The following is a 9,326-nucleotide window of genomic DNA, read 5'->3' as shown; positions in this document are numbered from 1 at the left end:
AAGGGTGGCAGACCAAAGTAACATATTACTGTGCTAATATTGCCTTACAGGGTTTCATGTTTTGCAGTTTTTGCAGGTATTTTGAAATCACACTCAAGTGAGGGAAGCTGGGAGAGTACACTGAAAGGCCCAGGTCTATATTTAAACATTCAAAGAGCAGTGCTAACTATTGCGCACCACCAAGCAGATATCACTTGTTTATGTAATTCTGGTGGATCAAAGTATTTGATCTCATTTCAGCAGGAGAAAGCCAGATCACTCTTCTTGACCTCACAGGCCAAAGACAGGTAACTTACAGCCTGCTCAAGCTCACTAGGTGTGCTGACCACCTCACCAGCATCTCCACTTGCGGTGCCTACTTAATAATGTTCTTAACTTTTAATTTTAGTTTAGCTGTTTAAAAGATTAATTTAAGGGCCATTCAACCAAATCCCTGTCCCTGCTTCCTAAAATTGGACTTTACCACCAAATACAATTTGAATATTTCATAAATTTTAGGTTTCTGCATATTAGTGTTACTCTTTATCTAAACTAAACTTCAGGTAATATATGAATGTATATATATGTATGTATATATATATATATATATATATATATATATATATATATATATATATATATATATATATATATATATATATATATATATATGTGTGTGTGTGTGTGTGCGTGTGTGTGTGTGTGTGTGTGTGTGTGTGTGTGTGTGTGTGTGTGTGTGTGAATGTGTGTGTAAAGAAAAAAAAAAGTTATAATTCAAACTTTTTTCATGTCCCTGGATTTTAATTCAGTCCTGTTACCCTGGCACCTGCCCCCTGAAGAAATCAGAATACTACAAGTCACATGATCCAGGAGAAGTAGCATCATTCAGATCCTCTGCAGGCCACCGAAAGGCCAAAAGTAAGTTCAAAGGCACTCTTTTATTTTTCTGTTTATCCAATGATATTTCAACAATCACTGGAGAGTTTAAAATCTCAAAGTCTCAAAACAGTCTTGAGAACCTTATTAATTTCAATGAGGTTTCTACAATACCATGGCTGCCTTTGGAAAGTCCCTGTGTTAGACTAAAGCTTTTGACCCCTGTGAAAAGAGGTGCAAAAACTACCTATTAACTGATCATGGCACACTATAAGTACAAAGTTATCGAAGTGCTTTACATTTTCATATATAATTGTTGGTATAGGGTTAGGCTGAGAGGTAGCGCCCTGCTTCTCATGAGTTAGTTTACTTCCTCGGATCCAAATTTTCTACCCTATTTCTGGGAGCTGAAACGCATGTAGTTCTGGGGGAGCAGAGTCCAATAGTCAAATCTATTTAAGGGCTCTCTACCCCAATCACAAAACACTGGCTCCACCCCTGCCTCATGTTGCTGTGGAAAAAAAGATAGTAGTCATGTGGCTGTGGCCTGTGACACAAAAGTACGTTGAAGAACTGCTCCTTCCTAAATTCCTGCTTATTTTTTGTTTCTAATATTTTCTGTTTCGTAAAATGTCGTAGTTTCTACGTCTCCCTAGCGTCGCACGTGGCACTTGGAGTGTCCCAGGTTACCTTGGTTACTCCCCGACTGAAAGTCACGATTACTTGTCATTTGGTTGTAGGTTGTTTACCGAGTTTATTTGAAAACCATGGCCTTTTTTGGACTTACCTACCTCGGTTATCAAAACCCGATAGGCGATAACATGCTCGGTAAAGCCAGGGAGTCTCCTTCTCAGGGTAAGAGGCTTTAATTTGTTTAGGTAAATTTTGTCGGTTAGTGCTTAAGTTTGTTGGCTAGTCCTTGATAGCTTCACGGGTGTAGCCTACTTAGTATCAAAGTCAGTAGAAGCTACATTTAAATAAAGTTTAGAGCATTGCCATTATCTGACTGGAATACCCAAAAGTAGCCAGCTAAACGCATCTAAAAGCAAAGGGGTACGTGCTAACGTAGCAAGCATTAGAGGTTATGCTAGATTCATTGGTAGACCTGTTTTTTTTTTTTTTCTTTTAACTTGGGAGCCATTGAACCTTGAAAATTACTATTATTTTGTGATTATTTGCCACATGTAGCATTAATTCTTTTTCTTCCAGGGCCTTGATGCTGTATAGACCTAATCATGACGAAGTCATGGCTAAGCTTGAGATTCTGTCATACAACCATACTGAAAATAATAAGCAATATATAAGCGTCTGTTGTTAACTGTCTCTTTGCAGATGGGACTGACAACAAAAAAGGACTGGATTCATCGCTTCAAGTAAAGCAGGGACCAGTGAGATGTACAGAAACATGCAACTTCTATCCCCAGCCTGCTCCCATCATCAGCTCTGAGTTCCACCACAGAAGCCATGAACGGTACAAGGAAATGGTAAAATGTCTTCAAACACCGAGAGGTGAGAACAAAAATTAGACAGGCCTAACAAGTGCATAAACTGGAGGAACTGTGACAAAGATTTGAAGTCTTGTTTCTTCTCCAGCCCCCAACCAGCTGTACATCATGCCACTGACGGACAATCAGCAGTATGGATGGATGTCATCACAAAGTCCTGAGCCATGGACCCAAGTCAAACGCTTTCCTCGAAAGAACAGTGAGATGACAAAGTAGGTACCACTGTCAAAAGATGATGGTTGATTTGGGGAATTATTAATAATCATCTGATAATGAGTCTGACGCTTTCACAGGTTTGTTAACGAAATGTCACTGAAAACCTAGATTCCCATCTATTCTGAAGGTGCTCCATTCCCTCATTTCTCAAACGGACCACCCATTTACATATCAGGAGGACAGTTTTGATGTGTATTTTAAAAATTATATTGAAAATGATGCACTTTTGGAGAAATTTCATGCTTCTTTCTGTTGAATTTATTTGAATTTTCTCTTTTTTTTTTTTAAATGTTACTTAAAATGTACATTCAAGTCAGGTTGACAAGCTTTGCTGTTGTGCTCCTCAAAAAAAAAAGTGACTGCACTGCCCTCTACTGTTTACATCTTTAAAATTAATGTAATAGATGTAAACTGACAGCCCTCGTGAATAGTTCCAAGTAGTGGTTTTGATTGCAGCTAGATTTTGTTTTTGAAACTGAAATTGTTGTTTTACCTCTAATACTGTCTTGGCAGGTGATGTTACCTCAGGATATCAGGAAGGCATGTGAGCTCATAGAAAATGAGGACATTCTTTGGCTGGAATTTAATATATTTCCTGGCCCATCTAAAGTCTCCATTGAATTTATTTGAATCATGTCAGGTCAGTTTTTACCAAAATGTAAAAATGAAAAAAAAAATCAGGAAGCACAAGAGAGAAGGGATCCTTACCTTACTTGCACATGTTGTTTCTGCAAAGCTCAGACCAATACTATGAAATTAGATTCTGAGCAAAAGGATACAAAAAAAATCATATGTTGGAAAAATATTTAGGAAGTATGAGATCAGGCTGAGCAACTTAGGTGTCACTGAAGTGACATAAGTCTGAACAGATCTCCCATGATCTAAATATTTAACATGCGTTCAAAGCTGCACTTACTACCTGCAGCTATTCAACGGCTGTTGTGTGTAGTTACCTTAACATGCCTGTAGGTGGTGCAAAGTTACATGTGCAGACAAGTGGAACAGTTGAACAGAGACAGCTCTGCGGCTCAGCTGGGTTTAGCCGCATCAGAGATATCCTACTCAGGTTGTGACTGGGGTTTTCTTCAACAGCCTGTTCATTTTCACGATACAAAGAAGGTGATTTAAGAACGCCAAGGCTCCTTTGTGTTCTTTGCTTGAAGGCTTGTGTTAAGATGAAAAATTAAAATAACTTAAACTTAGAATGACGTAGCATCTTTTTCTGTCCTTACAAAATAAAACCTTTCAAAATTCAAATAATCAAGTTTAAGTGTCCCATCGCACCTGTCAAAATGAAGTTTGACTTTCACACTGTTGCCAGATTCTGCCAATTGCTTGTGAAGCGCTTGTGATTGCATCTCTTTAAGTAACAAATAGTCTTTCTTATTTGGCACAAAACCAGCATTAATCAAATTAAGCTTGACATGTTTGCTGTGCAGTACACATCATCAGTAAGCCAAGAAACACACATAACAGCCATTAAATTTTTTTATTTTTTCTTCAAGGGGAAATGTTATTTTTCTCTTTGTCATAGACCTCAACTCTTCTTATCTTTCGTCTTTGCAGAACACTCCCCTTTCAACCTCTCCAACTCAGGGAAAATACAAATAAAACAAAAACAAATACGGAAGGACTCATCAGGCCTGAGCAAAAACACTGTTTCAGTAGTATGGGGACAACTTTCCTCCCCTCCCCTGATCCTCCCAGAACATCCTAAGAGTTAACAATCAACACAAGTCTATGGACAGCCAATAGAAATAGAATACATACAATGCATGTTTTTATAAACTCATGTCCATTCTATAAACTCTGCTTTCACGAATCACTCTTCATTGGTCACAGTTCACTTGATAGTTGTTGATCTCCATTACACTGCTGCCCCCTGGTGCTCCCAACACACCTGAGGCCAAAAATCATTGCACAGGAGGGACCAATAGCACAAGGCTGCTCGAGCTGGCTTTGGTACAAACATGATCAACTGTTGGTTGCCATTGTTGAGTGTGGCAGAAGAGCTAAAATCAGTGCTGATGTCTCCATCATACAAAAGTTGAAGCTGGAGATCACTGAAATAATGAGAATGTTAACTTAAGATTATTCTTGACAAGCCCTTATCCATTTCCCCCTCTGACCAAACCTCAGTAGTCCAGGCAGGGCAAGCAGGCACAGTTCCTGTTCAGAGTTATTCAATGATTTGTTTTTTTAATAACTTAAGGCAATCAAACTCAGCTATTAGTACTGAAAGACTGAGAGCAGGGGAGATAGGATACAAGTAATACAAGAAATATATGCATGTTTGCTCATTCTGCCCTGTCCTCTTCACATCGTTTGAACACCAGGGATGTCTTTGTAAGTGCTGGGAAGTTCATGTGTGGTAAGGAGACGTCATCTTGAAGTCTGACTGAGATTTACAATACTGCAGTAGTGGCATAAATAAAAAAAAAAGCACAGTGAATCATCTGCATTTGTGTGTGTTTACCTTGATGCTTATGTGAGCATACACCGCCCAGGTTCTGCTGCGAAGGCAGACATTGGTTATTACTTACTGTACATGATCATTGCCAGTTGACACTGTAATGTACAACAGGACTGAACAGCAGGATTCATTGGCTGCAGTTGATCAGTTGGTACCAGTGAGCTTGAGCTTTACGACTGGCATTTTACAAGAAAGCGTGCTGGTCTTTGATCCTTTTCATTGGAATGGAATCATCATAATAAGCATAATAATTAATCAGAATCTTCATAATAATAAGAATAATAACATTAAGAATATACAAATGATGGATACAGAAGTGATATAAAATACCCTACGTTAAAACAAACAAAAATGAAAACAAGATACCACAATCAGACATGCTCCAAAGCAGTTATGTTTGGCAAGAAAGCAGTTTTTGTTGTCTCATAAAAACCTCACAGTGAAAAAAGTTATGCCCCTTCAGGATTACAAAGCACAGTATTCAGTCAAAATCAGTATGTTATTCTTTCCTTCATCTATTTCTTCTTCATAGAAGAATCAGGCCGTGTGGTACCACTGCGCTGAAATCCCAGGTTTTCCCCTCTGATGGCTCTGAACAACTAGCTGATATTAAGTTCCTTCATTTTCATTTGCACCAAAAAATACTTCTCTGAAAGGAAGAGAGGGCTTTATAATAACTATAACAGCTGAGACCAACTGTCCGCAGGCTGCTCAGCATCTTAGGAACCAATCTGACTTGAAAGAAGAATGATCCCGACTGGAGCGTCTGCTCCTCAGAGATAAAAATATAGCTTTCAGATATCACCTTCTAATAACATCCTTAGTCATCTTCACAAATTGTGTTTTGAGGTCGAGGGCACTATCACAACTTAGAATAAAGGTGATCAGCTCTTTGCTGCCGGAATGACAGACAAAATAAATAAATTCTACATATTGTATGAGAAACATGAAGCAGCCTTTGCTGCCAGTAGTCGGGCATAAAGACAGAGGGTTCAGGCCTTCTGCAGAAAAAAACAGAGGTGGTGATCATTGCTGACTTTGGCGAAAACATATCAAACATGTCTTGCCTTGCTTTTAGTAAATACTATAGTCTTTGGTCAATATTTTCCTCCTCAGTTTATACATATATTCATACTCACACAAATATGCATGTACATACACACTTAGAACGTGTAATAAACTGGATATTTGTGCACGTATGTATTCACACTTTTTCATAAAGGACCTTTTGCACAAAACATTGAGATCAAAATAAATAGTTAACCCAGAAACAAAATATGAGTACCTGTTCATAATTCATGTGAAATAAAAATTACCAGAAACAAAACACAAAGTAAAATAAAATAGTAGCCTTATGTACAGCATTAATCTTCTTTTGACACAGGCTAAAAGGCGTTTGTTTCAAATAAACAGACTTTGCATCTTTCAAGAAGCCTGAGAGAGAGGCTAGACATGAGAAAAACACTTGTCCTTCAACATGTAAGTGGGCCAAAATGGCTGTCGAACGAGAACATTTTCCTCTCATCAAGAACACTTTTTCCTTTTTGAAGTTTTCAAAGTTTTTTCCTCGTTGTTTTGGATTCAAGTGATGGCGTCTCAAGTTTTATAGCCATTCGCTCGCACTGTGAGTCCTCGCTCAGTGCTGTTGTGTCCTTGTAGTAGGGATCACCCAGACGTCTGGTGCTGCCTTGGCTGCTAACTGTTGGGCGGTGCGTCGTTTAGGAAGTAGGTCGTCATTTCCCCTTTACCTTTGACCTTTACCACCCCACGGCACTCCAGCACGTACCCTTTGTTTGCAAGCACTTGGTAGAGGTCTGTGGTCACCTGTGAGTGGATAGACGAAGAGAAAAGATGACGTTATTGTTGTGTTAATTAGATGTCAAAATACAAAAAGAAGAGTTTGAGCATCAAGGGTGAAAGAAGAGCACACAGTCCCTGCAACCCACAAGTAAAAGCAAAGACAGGAAGAGCAGAGCGTCAGTGACAACGCATATGACACTGATATAATCAGATACAGCAAAGCAGGTGCTTGAGCGGAGGTCAGATGTTGCTCTTGAAATTATTCAGTTAAGCTGTTTTATAAATTTAAGTCATAAATATATAAAACCTACCTGTATACGATCAGGTACACCTGTGCTGTCCATACGACTGGCCACATTAACTGTGTTTCCCCAAATATCATACTGGGGTTTCCGTGCACCAATAACCCCAGCTACCACTGGCCCAATGTTCAGACCTGAAAGTTAGAGATGAAAACAGTCATGGACAAACTTTAAACAAAAAAAAAATCCATATATATTTCTCACTTTCAGCCCTAAAAATGCAATCTCTTCTTACCTATCTTCATCTGGAAGTTGTTGAAGGAATGCTCGTTAATGTATTTCATCTGTTCCCTCAGTCTCATGGCATAGTCGGCCAGCGCAGTGATATGAGAACGGCCCTCTTTATCGTACGTGGAGTCATTGAGACCAGAGGCTGCCATGTAGGTGGAGCCGATGGTCTTGATCTTCTCTAGCTGCCTGTATTTCTCCTCACTGATGATCTGAGAACAGATGGTAGAGACAGGTCAGATCTGACCTTCATAGAGAGACTCTGAGTTTCCCAAAGCCCGGACTAACTTTACCTCGTCAAAGTCGGCAATGATCTCATTGAGCAGCCTCAGACACTCCACTCCTTCGTTGTTGGCTTCCAACTCCACGTAGAACTCAGAGAAGTTGCTGATGGAGGCAAACATGACTGCCACACACTCACAGGACTGGTAATACAGTTCGTCATTACGCCGCTCACGGGCTAAAAAGTGAGCAGCCACATCTTTCGGCAGAATGTTATGGAGGAGGCGACGATTGTAGGCTTGCAGCTCCTCCATCTCCTCCTTCTCTTCCGTGGCCTGAAAGTGGAGGCTCTTTGTTAGAAATATTCAGCTCCTTTATGGACGAGATGATCCGCAGTCATTCTATTCAAACACTTCAGATAAATCATCTCCTTTATTCGAAGACAGCTCAGTCGTGTCAGGAAGTTTAATTTGTCATTTCACTGGTAGGATGGCACCCTCTTGTGGACTTTTTTCATACCTGTAATTTCCACAGGAAGTCAAGGCGTGCGGTAGATTCGACCTGCTGGGCGTGCAGGTACAGAGCCAGGACAAAGACAGTAAGGATCACAGGAGTCATGACCCTCAGGGACACTTTGGTCACAACAAAGGGGCTGCAAAACAACAAACAGTCATATTTCCAGAGGGCTGCTGGATGAAAACTGTGAAATGGCAGAAAGGAGGTCAAAAAAATAAACTCACCACTGGTTTGTAGTTTCATTGGAACTGGACCTAAACATACAAAAAAGAGAAAAGATTCTGATCAACAACAGAAAATCCTCGTTGGTGTGTTCAGTGTTTGTATTGAATTAAAATATATAAACTTCTTACCATTGAGCACTAGTTTCATTTAAATCGCTGAAAAAGAAAAAAAGGACTCCAATTAGGAAAAAAACAGTAGTCTACTTTTATGATAGTGTTAATGAACAAAACTATTCATACAAAGTCTATTTTATTCTTTTTAAGATGAGGAAATGTCTCATAAAGGAACATATTTGAGACACAAGATCAAGAAGTCTAGACCCAAAATTGATCAGTGCTGCAAATATATTTTTTCCACACTGACATATTCAGATTGAAAAGCCTGTCCTCCATCTAAATGTACTAAAGTACGCCACGTGTCCTCCCCCTGCTCAACATGTGGCACTCACATGGCATTTGAGGTGACAAAGAGGTCTGCGTTGTCGAATAGTGCTACTTGTGGCCACTCCACCAGCAGCAGGAAGGTGAGCTGGATGAGCAGCATGAGGACCAGCTTCCCTATGCTGCTGATCTGCAGGAACACCGAGCAGGCCAGCAGCGTCAGCAGCACACTGTAGCTGAAATACTGACACAAACAGACGAGTGGTGTCACAAGAGGCATTTAATTATCAATGGATCTCACAGAAAAACAAATGCAAATGTGACATTTTCTCTTTGAAACAGCTCAACCAGTTGCAGAGGGAACAATGAAGGGGCGACGTAACAACAATCTCACCTCAGGAAAGGGGCAGGAGGGGCCTTGGCTTGGACAGATCTCTAGACCCCCTTCAACAGAAACATTCAAGCTGCGGATCAAACAGGGCGTCACCAGGTTGGCGGAGGTGTTAAGCTTTTCAGCAACGCATTGCACCAAGCTCGTGGTGTCACAGGCAAACTGTACAAACAAACAAGCGTTTGTGAAGCATGATTTACGACGTGTGGTTGG

General features: G+C 40.0%; 2 protein-coding genes across 3 annotated transcripts in view; one reads left to right on the top strand and one right to left on the bottom strand.

Moving 5' to 3' along the window:
- Positions 1–1,340: 1,340 nt before the first annotated feature.
- On the top strand, positions 1,341–2,860 carry spmip11 (sperm microtubule inner protein 11). The gene is made up of 4 exons (XM_074681436.1): positions 1,341–1,710; positions 2,188–2,364; positions 2,449–2,572; positions 2,654–2,860. The coding sequence occupies exons 1-4, from the start codon at positions 1,623–1,625 to the stop codon at positions 2,682–2,684; spliced, it is 420 nt and encodes a 139-aa protein (XP_074537537.1). The 5' UTR covers positions 1,341–1,622; the 3' UTR covers positions 2,685–2,860.
- Positions 2,861–4,046: 1,186 nt separating this feature from the next.
- The window catches only part of LOC141799245 (adenylate cyclase type 6-like), a 38,629-nt gene continuing 33,349 nt past the window's right edge, over positions 4,047–9,326 (bottom strand). For both annotated transcript variants that reach the window (XM_074681432.1, XM_074681433.1), the window contains 9 exons: positions 9,117–9,275; positions 8,791–8,966; positions 8,471–8,497; positions 8,342–8,371; positions 8,121–8,253; positions 7,673–7,936; positions 7,387–7,591; positions 7,161–7,285; positions 4,047–6,873 (listed from right to left, as the gene is read on the bottom strand). In XM_074681432.1, coding sequence (XP_074537533.1) covers positions 6,745–6,873; positions 7,161–7,285; positions 7,387–7,591; positions 7,673–7,936; positions 8,121–8,253; positions 8,342–8,371; positions 8,471–8,497; positions 8,791–8,966; positions 9,117–9,275 — 1,248 coding nt within the window. In that variant the 3' untranslated portion in view covers positions 4,047–6,744. The remainder of the gene's footprint in view (positions 6,874–7,160; positions 7,286–7,386; positions 7,592–7,672; positions 7,937–8,120; positions 8,254–8,341; positions 8,372–8,470; positions 8,498–8,790; positions 8,967–9,116; positions 9,276–9,326) is intronic.

This window comes from Halichoeres trimaculatus, unplaced genomic scaffold (genome assembly GCF_033239565.1).
Source record: "Halichoeres trimaculatus isolate MK-OKI-2021-1 unplaced genomic scaffold, fHalTri1.1 fHalTri1_scaffold_11, whole genome shotgun sequence".
Taxonomy (NCBI): domain Eukaryota; kingdom Metazoa; phylum Chordata; class Actinopteri; order Labriformes; family Labridae; genus Halichoeres; species Halichoeres trimaculatus.
The sequence above is the reverse complement of the archived record's forward strand: the minus strand, read 5'-3'. Positions and strand labels throughout refer to the sequence as shown.

Coding starts and splice junctions, on each gene's coding strand:
- spmip11 (XM_074681436.1), top strand. CDS start 1,623: ATGGCCTTTTTTGGACTTACCTACCTCGGTTATCAAAACCCGATAGGC. Junction 1,711..2,187: donor CAGGGAGTCTCCTTCTCAGG/GTAAGAGGCTTT, acceptor GTCTCTTTGCAG/ATGGGACTGACAACAAAAAA. Junction 2,365..2,448: donor ATGTCTTCAAACACCGAGAG/GTGAGAACAAAA, acceptor TTTCTTCTCCAG/CCCCCAACCAGCTGTACATC.